General features: G+C 38.8%; 1 protein-coding gene and 1 long non-coding RNA gene across 2 annotated transcripts; both read right to left on the bottom strand.

Moving 5' to 3' along the window:
* Positions 1–3,936: 3,936 nt before the first annotated feature.
* LOC148189037 (uncharacterized) lies at positions 3,937–6,717 on the bottom strand. Its single transcript, XM_088081407.1, has 4 exons — positions 6,322–6,717; positions 5,993–6,154; positions 5,807–5,899; positions 3,937–5,356 (listed from the first exon to the last, which is right to left on the bottom strand). The coding sequence occupies exons 1-4, from the start codon at positions 6,478–6,480 to the stop codon at positions 5,027–5,029; spliced, it is 744 nt and encodes a 247-aa protein (XP_087937533.1). The 5' UTR covers positions 6,481–6,717; the 3' UTR covers positions 3,937–5,026.
* Positions 6,718–6,741: 24 nt separating this feature from the next.
* LOC148189036 (uncharacterized) lies at positions 6,742–13,050 on the bottom strand. The gene is made up of 3 exons (XR_015777318.1): positions 12,336–13,050; positions 10,948–11,001; positions 6,742–7,254 (listed from the first exon to the last, which is right to left on the bottom strand). It is a non-coding gene; the product is annotated as an uncharacterized LOC148189036 (long non-coding RNA).
* Positions 13,051–13,339: the final 289 nt, after the last annotated feature.

The raw sequence follows: 13,339 nt of genomic DNA, 5'->3' as shown, positions 1-13,339 counted from the left end.
CAAGGTGCACATTGTCATCCCGGGGAAAACTTCTGAATATGGGAGAAGCAGCAGTAGACTGCTCCATCATAACCTTCTCTTACACTGTGACCCTGTGGAGGAACCGGCCAAGTCTGCAGTCCCTGATTGGTGCCCTAAAAGGGGAAATCAAACCGATAAACACACACATCCCTCACAAAAAGAGAGGCAGAACACAGTGAAAGTGACTCTGAGTGTGACCATGACCATGATCATGATAGCCCTTGCAGAGTCATAAAACAGTCCCCCAAACAGAGGAGAAGTTTTTGTTGGACCCAGTCGCTCCACTCAGCCCTTCTTCACTACTCCAGCGCCCCTTTCATGTGAACCTCCAGCTCCTGGACCCCTGCCCCACTCTTCTGCTTCTGCACCACTTCCTCACTTACCTGTTCCTGAACTCCCACAACCAGTCCCTCATATTCTCAGACCTAACACACCCACACTACACTACAATGGTGCGGACAGTGTGGTGTTGGAGATATACATTAGGGAAGCACAGGTCCAACAACACCTGTCCTCCACTGAGGTTGCCATGTCACCCTCACCCCACCTGTACCCACGAAGGGACAGACATCAGCCTCAGAAACTGACTTATACCACTCTTGGTGTACCCAGTTATAGTGATAGTAATTTGATGGACAATACCCTCCTTGGTCAACACTGAAGCTCCCTTAATGTTTTGGAGATCATTGTAATTTATAGTCACTGTAGTTTGAAGTGCCTGCTACAGCAAAGGGAGGAGCACCTTTTCAAAGACACATGACACACATCCCTCAAAAGATCAGTGTGTGTTTTCACAGATCCACACACACTATCTCTCACATGCACGCATGCACACCTGCCAGCCATCTGCGCACGCGCACGCGCGCACACACACACACACACACACACACACACACACACACACACACAAATCACTCTTGGGGCCACCTGGTAGTCACATGGCTCCATAATATAATGTAATCTAATGGAAAAAATACAAGAATTTCATGCAGCAGCCTACAATGGGAAAACAGCTGAATCTGGTGGAATACAGTAAAAATGTCAAATATCACTACTTTTTTTCAAAATGAAATGCTGACATTACAGAATGCATGATTTTATACTGTAATGGCAGTGAGATTAAAAAATGTGTTTAAAATGGAAGTCAATGAGCCATTTTTGGCCACGAAGGTGTCCAGAGGGAGTATCTGGTGCTACAGAAAAAATACTAATGCTATCAAATCAATTTTGTTGCTAATCTTTGACACATCCAAGACTCTAATCACCACCAAAGTCCCATCCCCCTACTATTTATTATATGGAAAAAAAATAATTTTCTGTGATTTTTTTGTAATAAATCATTCGTAATTCAAACAATTAAACTGGTATTTAAAGGGTAAAAATCCTGAAAATGATTGAATGTTTGGTAGTTTTGAGCAGGTCTTAAGTTGTTTAAGTGATTTCTGAAAAAAAAGCAGAAAAAAATATTAATGTATGATGATTTAATAGCATTTTTTCTGTGCGTGTCCATTTTTGCCACGAAGGTGTCCAGAGGGTAGTAAATTTGAAGAGGGCACAAGGGTTAAAATAGTAAAGGGAAATGATTATTTTAATTTGTAGCTTGTATAGTGTAGTTTGGCATAATCCTTGAATTAATTTAATGATCTGTAAATAGCATGTATAATTATAATTGAGTGCAGTCTCTGAAAGATTTCATGTTTCTGTAATGTACCAATCATTGGAATTTTCAAAGAATGTGTAGATATGTTTTGATATATTGATATTGATTTTGGCCTTGATCAGTTGGACGTTGAACAGAGAGAGAGCAACTGAAGAACAGCCAGTGATTGAAATATATAAAAAAAAAAAAACAGAGTAAATCTTTGATGCTTGGATATTCATGTCTACCCTAAGTCTGAAGTGATTCTTGGGTGCAACACTGGCATGGATGGTTTTGTTCAGTTGACAAAGTCACGGTTGGTTAGGATGAGTGCGATCAGAAAGAATACATTCTCATACTTTACAAGTGGCCGTTAGAGGCAGAAACAACCATGGCCAATAGCAGTTACTACTTCCATCCCCTTTGAAACACAGGGCTCTGAGTTTGGGAATCCTGTCTAGAGCTTTCCCCAAAGAAAACATAGCTGTTGAGGACATAAGGCTATGGCCTTTTTCTGTTTTATTGCAGTTATATTTAGGTAGCTTTGTTTTTGAATTGCATACATTGGATTTGTTTGCTTAGTGTTTCAATGTTATGTGTAGTCCTTACATGTATTGTGTTGAATTCTAGTGTGCTGTGTGTAGTTTTGTTCTGATCATTATTTGGCCGTCACCACCAGCGTATCAGAATCCATCTGAGAGGAGAAAATTTATGGGGGCGGGAGCACAGCCACAGACTGCTGGCAAAATAAAGACGGAGTGATGCAGATGGGCACAGAGGGAGCAGAGGGAAACACAGAGAGACACAAAAACAGACGACAACACAGAGGGAGAGCTGTGGCATGAGACTGGAATGATGTAATTGGGGAGCAGCTCTCTGCCTGCCTGTGGTCCAGGTGAGGACAGCATGCACGTGGTTACTGATTTGTTTGCGGATTCAGGGAGGATAAGGGAGAAAAATGGTCAGTGATGAAGTGCACCATGGTGACCTCTGGCCAGGCGATACTCCCCAGATTCCATTATCAACATCAACCCCCCGAGAGACACAGAGGGTGAAGCAGGTGGACGTGGCTACAGAGTCCGATCTGACAGCAGCCCAGGAAAACCAGGACACAAGCTGGACTCACCCAGGTGAACTACACCTGTCTGGAGGGCTGGGATACAGTGACATAAAGGATGGGTGGGAAAAACAACAGTGTTGTGCTTCCACAGACTGTTTGTTTCCTCTTCTCTCTAGGTGACAGCAGCAGTGTGTGGTGGTGGAGCAGCACAAAAAGGATGTGGCAATAATGGAACTGGACTTTGAGAGAGATGTTGGTTGATGCTAGAAAAACAAAAAAAACATGGAAACGCACCAGGGATGTCAATAGTTAACTAGCTGACCTGATTACATGTCAGTTTGTACACTGTAAAAAAAATCAAGGTGGTTCAACTTAAAAACGTAAGTTAATTTGCTGCCTCATAAACATGAGTTAACTCAACTTAAAGATAATTTTTGTTTCAATTCACACATTTAAGTTATACAAGTTGTTTAATTAATGATAATGTATTGTTTGAACTTGATACTTTGAGTTAAAACAACTTACTATGTTACATTATCCATTCAATAAAACTTGTTTTGTCTTGTTAAATCAACATACAATTCCACATTATTTCAACTCACAAAGTTAAGTTCTAGAAGTCTTTAATTAATGATAATTCATTGTTTGAACTTGATAGTCCAAGTTAAAACAACTTACGATGTTACATTATACATTCAATAAAACTTGCTTTCTATTGTCAAAGAAACACACAATTCCACACTATTTCAACTCACATTTTTAAATTACCATATTCATACCAATTGGATTTTCAAGTTATGTTTACTCATGTTTTTAAGGCAGCAAATTAACTTCAGTTTTCAAGCTAACTAAACTAACATTTTTAATTTTTATGCCTTATCTTGACTAATAATGGCAAGTTTACCAGTTTCACAACAAACTTACAACTTATCTGTTCAAAAACATTTATTTGAACAATTGCCTCAGCCTTCAACTCATTTGAACACACTTAGGGCAGACGCCGGATAACACACAATGCTAAAAGCCAAAATAAATGAAAGGATTTATCTCCAAGACCTACACAACAAACCGATGTGTGTTGAAGTGAGACTGTTATGCATGTTAAATAAGAAAATTTAAACAATATGTTAAACAACAGTCACCCTATAGCTGCCCTAATTCACTTGTGACTGTTCTGATGATTTGTGAAGTGCATTTCACATTCAAAAATGCGTTAAAGAAAATCATGTCTGAAAAGAGAGCACCCCAGACCATCAGTTTAAAATAAAACAATTAAATAACCATGCTTTAAATCCTGAGACTGTTGAATGCTTACATAAGACAAGTATGGCATTTAACATTCATAAAATAATATAGTATGTTAAATAAAAATAGTCTGCCTGAGCAGAGACCATCACCTCTTGTAATCAGTCCAACAAAATGAAGTGGGCCAATAGAAATCCTTTAAACCCTGTGATTGTTCTTATGGTTTGTGTAAAAGTGCATTTCACATTCAAAAAATCTGTTAAAAGAAAATCATCTGCCTGAGCAGAGAACAGTAGAAAATGAAGTGGTTAAAATGAAGTGGTTAAATAACTGTGCTGTAAATCCTGAAACTACTTTGGACTACTGCAATGGACAAGTATATTGCAAGCCCTTTTAACATTTAATCAGTAGTGGTAGCAAATGTACACAGCAAAAATGTTTTTTTTTTTTTGACTACTTTGAATCCCGAGCTAGCATATCCATAGTGTAATTTTGACTACTAGCAAGACTAATTAAGGATATCTACAATTATTTTTCTCACTAGTCAAAATGTTAATTCTTGATATCAGTAATTAATTGCTTACTAATGGAAATGTTCATTGTAGATGTCTGCAACTTGCTGAATTAAAACAAAATATCATTTCCACTAGTGAAAACTAAAATACTAGTCAGCCCTACTGATTAAATGTTAAAAAGGGCTTGCCATACAACTGCATTCAACATCCATAAAACATACAGTATGTCTTAAATAAAATTCTGCCTGAGCAGAGAACAGCAGAGACCATCACCTCTCATAATCAGTCCAACAAAATGAAGTGGGTCAATATCAGTTCTTTATATCCTTAGACTGTGCTTAAAGTTATTTTAAGTGTGTGTAATTTCCATGTCCACTTCAGTCCTATTCCACTGAAAAGATAGAAATGGGAACTTTTTTTTTTTGGTGAAATACAAGTCTTTCCTTTTAAAGTCTCAGACAAACCAGCCTCTAACACAACAAGTCTGTATTCAACAGAATGAGCAAAATTATTGACAAGGAACTCTTTCCAGATGATGAACAGAAGTTACAGTTTGTACCTCAGGATCCTGTTTCTTATACCGTGTACTCGAGCAGAGGCTTGGTCTGCTTTGATCTTCATCACCACTCTCTGAAGAAACTCAAAGGAATACCTCATGGCTTCTGGATACTCAAGATTCACACAGTAGATGACGCCCATCAGCATGGCAAAGCTGAATGGCACATCTTTCATGTTGTGCAGCACAATCGTCTCCTCGACCACAACTGCCACACTGAAGACCTCACGTGGAAAGGCATTCCGTTCAGCATCTTCATAGCCTATCAGTAGGCCAAGTTGCATCCCCTTCATGGCTTCATCCAGAGCCCCAACATGAGCCTTGAAAAAGCAGAAATGATAATGTAATTGTTGTCGTCGACAAGTAAATAGGCTTTACAAGGCTAATTCAAATTTCAGTCATCATAATCCTTAAAAATAGAACAAGGAAGTCATGCCCCCCATTTTGTCCGTCGGTCCCCAGAACAGTCTGAACCAACATAAAAACCAAATATTAATTCATTTCAGGATTTTAATCCTTTAAATGGTCTTCTTTACTCTCGTAACGGCAGAGGGATCAAAAATGTTAGTTTTAATGATCCAATGGGAACATTTTATCCTTAAGGTTGTACGGTTTAAATATGAAAATTTTATTTAAAAAAAAAAAGCCAAATTTATGACCATTAGAATGAACACAGCCAATAGGATAAACAAACAAAACAACAAAAGTGAAACAGACAAAAACATACACACATCTGCAGTTTTGAATGACAGATATAGTTATGGTCTTACATTACACATCCTGATGACGTCTGATGGATCTTCGCCGGTTATGAAGTGTGGCAGGCCGAGCAGAGCAGCAGTCCTCCTCCTCTCGTTTGTGTCCTACGAGACAAAGGAACATGCAGTACCATAAAAATCTTATAGCAAACATAACAAAGGGTGCCTAAGTTTATGGTCATCAGCTCCTCCACTTACATCTTTCTCAAGGCAGTCCAAAATGTCTCTGAGTGATTGCTTCTTTCCAGACCTGGTTGCTGCTTTGTACATCTCCAGCAGTCTTGGTACCAGGCCATCAAGTCCGTTGAGAAAAGATTCCAGCAAGTCTGTGGTGACGATTCTCTTAAACTCTGCCCTAATCTGAGGAGACATAAACAGAAAATATTAGTCAAACACATTGCTGAATAGGACACAGTATACAGTATCTGACACAACATGCTTTATGTCTTTGTGTAATTAATGTACAATGTGTTGCATGGTAATTTTACACTCTAAATAAAATTCGATTGAATTGTGTAACTGATTACCTGTCTCTCATTGAACAGAGCAGGCCATCTGGAAGTGACTTCTGTTATGAGTGGCTGATCTCCAACAATCTCTTTTCTGCGCTGGGAAAACGTAGCGGCCATCAGGTCTTCTACCAGCTGGTGATCAGGGTCCTTTTTCAGCATTTCAACCTCCATCATCTTACGCTTTTCCTCCAAGTCGTCAGAAGTCTGTCCTTCAGGTGGATCTGGACAGTAGTTGACCTCACCTTTCTTGGACTTCTTTACACGTTTTCCCTTGACATCTCCTGCTTTTCTTTTGTTTATTATGACCTCAGGACATCCTGCAGCACTTAACTTTTGCCGATAGTTTCCGAGCTTAAATTTCAGGCTGTGAAACCACGAGTACCATCCTTTTTCAGACCCTGGGTCCTTCAGACTGGGATGCTTCTCTCGAGCGATTTGGCTACACTCTCGTAGTGATGCCTGTCAGGATAAGCACTAATCTTCGACATACTGTCTGCAAGTGTGTCAAGGATACCAGTCTTTAAACCTTTAGGAATCACCATCACAGATCCATCCTTAGCATACCTACAATTTGCTTCTTTCAGCTGGAGCTCCACATCATGTGAGAACTGTGGAATCGGGAAGGGGTCAGGCCATTCGGCAGAATCCACACTACTGAGAGATGGGAAGCTGCATGTGTCCAGTGTAGAATCTGAGACGTCATCAGCTATGAACACAACTTTTAATGTTGCCCGCTCTGCAGGGAGGTATTTGATATCTGTCAGGTTGCACAACTGATTATTGAAATCCGGATCCTCAAACTGCAAAATGAATCCACCTCTCAGGCCAAAGTTTGCTCTTAACACCTGGTACAGCTCCTCAACACTTGTGGGGATGTCTTCAATTGAAAGACGTCTGATTTCATTTTCTGATATGATAACGCGCAGCAGCATTGTAGACCACTTTTACCTGAAAAGGGAGAAAAAATATATCCTTTTAAGTTCAAATATTCAGTAAAAGGGTCCACATGTCTGTCCTTAAACATTTTTAATCACAAAATAGGATTTATTCAAAATATAATAGGCCAGAGTACAGGCAAAAGTGGCCAAAATTAGATATTTTTTTCTCATAAGCAAAAAAATTTATTCAGATGTAGTCTTTTATGTCATAATAATTCATAATTAAAATAGTTAAACTGGCATTTAAATGGTGAAAATCCTGAAAATTATTGAATGCTTTATATTTTGGATTAAGTTGGAAGCTATTTAAGTGATTTATGAAAAAAAAATCAGAAAAAATATAGATGTTTTATGATTTCATAGCAGTTTTTTTGTGCGGGTACATTTTTGGCACGAAGGTGTCCAGAGTATAGTAAATGCATCAGAGTATAAAAGACATGAAAGAAAATGTAACTAAAAGACACGTTTTGAAAAATTCATGCCGCAGGCTGTAACACAGCCAAAAGATCACCAGATCAAAAAAATCAAAGTTAAGAAAAATGTACAAAAATGCCCAAAGAGGATATGAGGGTTAACAAAAGTAGAATTTGGGGCAGAACTGTTGTAAACAATTGCATTAGATTACACAGGGGTCCTAATAAAATGGCCACTGAATCTATATAAGCATGTATATTATGCATGTATACGAGTTAGGGCTGAATAGTCAAATTTATTGAAATGATCAATTAATTGAAATTTTATCAAAATTGCAATATGGCCTACTTAAATTTTCACATCACGGGAGGTGCCATTTTTGTTAAAGACAAAATGCCATTTTAAATTTAAAATTGTCATTCTAAATAGATGTCCTAAAACCATATTCTACAGACTTAAGAATTATCTTTGTTTGGTCCAGTTCCCTGCAAAAATCACACTATAGTGATTTTAATGTTTTTCAATAAAAATTATATAATGTAAAAATGATCATTCCCTCTAGTAACACAAATCATCTTAATTGCAATATAATCAAAGCAGTCAAAATAATGACAATTGGACATTTTTTAAGGTCGTTCAGCCCTAATTAAGTGTGTAATTACTTACAGCATGTTTATTTCAGCAAGAATGTCCTGGGAGTGACTAAGAGACGACCTTGAATGAAGTATGACACCAGTGGCACGTAGTCATTGAGATCCTCTGGTTTCACCAAGAGGCATTCAGTAGGACTTTTCTTCACAAGATGATAACTCCATAGATGTTCCACATAGTACGTTGTTAAAGGTTCAATAATGAAGCAAACATTACTAGCCAGCACAATGCATATTTCCAAAATCCTTCCAAAGTCTGGTAGTCCACTTGTACTCCCAGCAGGGAGAATCATTCCCTTTGAATATTTTGTTCCATTTAGGAAGACATAAGGGGTCAGTCCAACTGTGTCAACATCACTGTATCTATTCAAGATAGCTTGTCTGACACCACTGTCTAAGACTTCCAGGCACACATCAGACACCTTTGCAGTCTCAGTCTCAGGCTTGAAAATGCTTGGCATTTCAAGATAATGTGCCAACATAAGTTGATGTCTTGTGGCCAGGGTAAGCAGAATGTTTTTAAAATTGTTGGCATCATGCACAACCTTCTTAAAGAAAGAATGTTTTGCCTCAAACCTGATTGTCCACCACTCAATTGGGGGTCCAAACTTTTGAATAAGATATGGATAATGCTCAATAAAGTGATGTTTGGGACGCAACTTGTTATGTGGGAAAACTGTCAGCAGCAACTGTCTGTGGTCCGATATTTTTGATTGTAAATAACAAACTGAGTCTGGAGTGAAATATGGGGTCGACAATAACTCCACCAAGTCTTTGAGCTCAAGGACTAATTCCCATGTTAGATCACCTTCTGGAACACGGTGACCGATGATCAGGGGAAGGAAACGCACAAGACTCCAGTTTTCATGTCCATTACCATTTAGAGTCCTGTTCTGTTTAAAAGTTGATGGAAGTTTCTGAGGGCAGTTTGTCTTGTCAGAGAATTTAAAGGAAAACCTTGTATTTCACTATTAAGCTCATCCAATGTGAAATACTTCTTAGAAATAAAATCTGCAAGGCACAGACTTAGTTCTACAGGTACAATGCCTTCCAGCACATCATGTAGAAAATCAGGTGGAAAGCCTCTGCATGCATGAAAACCTGCCAATCTGTTAAGAGGACATTCTCGTTTCACACCATCAACAGACACAAGTTCACTCTGCTTCAACACATCTACAGCTCCATCATACAACTCTGGTGACCGTAAAACAAAGTTCCCACTTCTAACATCACAAGTCTGTATTTCTTCTCGATTAGCCAGACAAAACCTACAAAACTTCTCCACATTAAAAGATTCTTGGAATCCACCTAAGGAGTGTGCAGCCAAGTTGTCAGCAGCAACATACACAATGGTCCCTTTTACATTACAAGCAAGTTTCTCCACGTATACACCAACTGTTTCTAGATACTGAACATCTTTAATCAGTGGCTCCAAAACCCTATTATACCCGTAAATCTTGATATGCTCAGTCTTACACAGTAAAGCTAGATAGATTGATGACAGTGCTGACTTGTATTTTCTTGGCAAATTGGCAAGAACCCAATAAACACCACAGACTTTGTGTTTTTTTCTGGATGTGCCTAAAGGATTACAAATTTCGAAATCATCAATGTACAAGGTTATGCATAAACTAACATCTTGGCCTGAGAGAATTTGATTTTCTTTACAATAGTCACCATCCAGAAATGACCTGTAGTGGCCAGACTGTTCAACTCGTTTGTTTTCCCCTAATACATGCTGCACCTCCTCTCTTTTGAGAACTTCAGAGAGTAATTTTAGAATAGGGACATAAACGACAGTATGAGACCTTTTTTGTATACTCAAAACATATTCAACAGGTTCAATGACAGAAAAATATTGTCTATAAAATGACTGCCTTTTATACTCTGTGCCTAGAGGTCCCTCTCTTGAAAGCAAAGTGAGTGGGTTTGCACTCCGTAATGCTTCAGTTAATGACAATGTCAATTCTTCAGATGAGCAATTATGTCCCTTCAAAATATTTTCAATTGCCTGCTTACTTATTTGTCCAGTACTTTCACCAATATCAAATAAATCATCCACAATTACTTGAACTGCTGACTGTGACACATGAAGGACGGCTTGCAGCCGAAGTAAAAGGGATGCAATTCGCCGCTGAATAGACTTATGTACAGGCTGAAAATCAGGTTCAGTCAACACATCTGGTGACACTAAATAATCCAAGTCATCCTCTTCATCATTTACAAAGGCTTGACTGTGGCACCTAACAACAAGGTCAGGTCTGAAATCCTGAAACGTAGAAGCACGATGATACCGACTTCTATGGGCAGTAAAAGTTGAGAATACCCTAGACTTAAAAGAGCATCCCACAAATGGGCAATTCACAGTCTCTCTAGTTTTCAAATGTCTCTTTAAATGAAGAAAATATTGTTTGATGTTGGTTGGTGCTGAAAAAGTACAAAGTTCACAGCGTAATTTAGCAACTGGATTTGATCCGTTTTTGTGCTCCTTTGTATGTCTCACAAAGTCTGCATGGGATTGGAGAACTGTTAGACAGTTTGGATAAATGCAGCTCAAGCCCGTCTTCCACGTCCATGATTGTCTTTATAATGACTCACTATTGTTTTTTCATTGTAAGTGGCAAAACTGCAAAACTTACAACTCCACTTCATCCACAGTTGCAGCCAAACTTCAATGAAAGAACCATCTGCACCTGAAACACAGAATATAAATTAGAACATAGTATAAATAACCTGTATTTAGTCATATGAGCTGAAAAAATGACAAAGAATAAACTGCACACAATGGCAACAGTAATCAGAACCATTTAGCATTAGCAATTTAGCTTTTAAAAATTGGAGCATTAACAAAATATCAAATCCTTTGGTTTAACATTATCTTGCCATTAACACTACATGCAGTATCACGGACAAAATTACTGGCAAACGGGAAAGGAAAACAGTTCAAAAAGTGTGTCTACAATACACACACACACATATATATATATATATTTGTCACTGCTCTGTCTTGTAAGGTACACCAAACAACATGAACATAATTCTGCTGCAAAGCCTACTTAACCCTTTAAGACCTGAGCCTCAAAATGTCCGCCTGGTCTTTTTTTCTTATTTTGATTACAAAAAGGTCAGAAAATGTCCTGTGAGTGCTGGTGCCCATTTTCAAGAAGAAACTTTCATTTTCTGGCAGTTATTTATGATTTACTGCCTGTTGTCAGAGTGTAATGATAGTTAAAATGAAGAAAAACACTAAAACGGAATTTGATTTTAGTGTTTTAATGGGGGGAAAAAATGAAACTGAGCATACTTTTTTGTGTGTGTTTTTCAAGAGCTTTCTGGGGGGGGGGGGGGGGGCAAATGAAATTACTGTAATAACACCATATTAGCTGTAAAGCTAAACGCCTCAGCTTTCAGAAACCGTTGGATGTTTTCCGATAGCACAAACGGTGACATTTATGGTATTCCAAAGTGCGCTAGCCCAAACGTGTTGCCGATGACGCACTAGGATTTGAAGGGTTAATGGCAGCTCCCCCACAGCCAAGATGGCGTTAGTCAACTTTTTCCCGCGTCTTAAAAACCCTCAGGTTTAGCTTGAGCTGAACACAAAACAAACGTTTACGTTGCTTATGAGAAAAAGCAACTCGCAGTCCCGGTTATGTTAAATAACCCTCTCAATTTCTCTGGAGCAGCTCAGTAACAACACAGCAGAGGCGGGCGGTACGCACACACCGTTAATTAGGAATATCACGACACACAGAACCTCTTTCAAAGCCGCTAGCTCAGCCACAAACAACGGTTACCATACAAAACTTTTACCAAGCGCCATGAATGTGCTTCTCTGAGGGGTGAATGTTGTAAGAGTCTGACTGCTTGTATTTATTCTTTATGAAAGTAAAAAGTATTCACAATACTGTAACCTGGTTAGCTTCCACTAACTAACCTGCGTGTATAAATGTTACAATAACTGAATTTTTTATTATTATTACTAGTTTAAAAATCGAGTTGACTGAAAAGGAATGCAATCACTCACCTTGCTTCCCTGCTGTGAAAAGTCCCGCCGTCGCGCCGCCAGGTCACACAAAGGGCCGGTGATCTCGCTGACAAAACGTATTCCTCCGCCGCTTGCCTTTTCACCGTCGATTATGTGCTCACGTGGTGTTCTGCTTCTTTTGTAAATGGCGAATTAAAAATCGGGTGGGGCACCTGCTGTAGTGTTAAAAAAAATCTTACATCCTTGTTATTTATCCCTTATTAGTACCGAATTCCCGGGACTATTTTTACTGCGCAGTAATATTTGCGCCGCAGGTCACATTATGTGATCTCGCTGGCAAAACATATTCATCCGCCGCTTGCATTTTAACCGTGCCGATCTGCTCTGTTGGTGTTCCTCTTCTGTTAATGGTGAATTGCAACCAGAACGAGCATGGGGATGTAGTGTTAAAAAATTCTTATACCCTTGTTGTTAGCTTCGTCCCATATTAGGCAAGACCAAATTTCCGGGACTATTTGCAACGTGCATTAATATGGCCCTTGATGCTGAGAGATCCGGTTACCAAAATTACTATTTACACTGATGAGTTAAGTTAAGACATTGAAATTTACATTTCATTTAACTGACTTACAAACCTGAATTGGAATACTCTTAACTCGTGATATTAAGTTGAAATTTCATAACTCATTATGTTACATAGAAGTAACTTAAAGAAATAACTTACTATGACTTATTGATCATATTCTTTTTTACAGTGTAGGAGAATTCTACTGTTCAGTCTAATGCACTGCATCCCATCCAGTCTGGTAGGAGCTAATAAGGCTGTGCAGACCCAACAGCATTGCTGTGGAGACATCGCTCCCACCCTCCAGTTGCCCCTCAGCTCAGCCTGGTGAGGAAGCGGCTCAGTTATAACATGTAAAACCCTGTGTAGCATTGTTCACATATCACTGTCAGCTCCCGTTACAACAGTTAGCAGTGTGAGAACAGGTAGTGCTGCTAACATAGTTAACAATACTTAAGGGGGATGACCTCCAGCTCAC

Source organism: Plectropomus leopardus, chromosome 8 (assembly GCF_026936395.1).
Source record: "Plectropomus leopardus strain MGB_pleo_1.0 chromosome 8, ASM2693639v1, whole genome shotgun sequence".
NCBI classification, from domain to species: domain Eukaryota; kingdom Metazoa; phylum Chordata; class Actinopteri; order Perciformes; family Serranidae; genus Plectropomus; species Plectropomus leopardus.
Note: the sequence above shows the minus strand (reverse complement) of the source record. Positions and strands in the feature narration are given on the sequence as shown.

Coding starts and splice junctions, on each gene's coding strand:
- LOC148189037 (XM_088081407.1), bottom strand. CDS start 6,480: ATGATGGAGGTTGAAATGCTGAAAAAGGACCCTGATCACCAGCTGGTA. Junction 5,900..5,992: donor TGGACTGCCTTGAGAAAGAT/GTAAGTGGAGGA, acceptor TTTGTCTCGTAG/GACACAAACGAGAGGAGGAG. Junction 5,357..5,806: donor ACGTCATCAGGATGTGTAAT/GTAAGACCATAA, acceptor TGCTTTTTCAAG/GCTCATGTTGGGGCTCTGGA.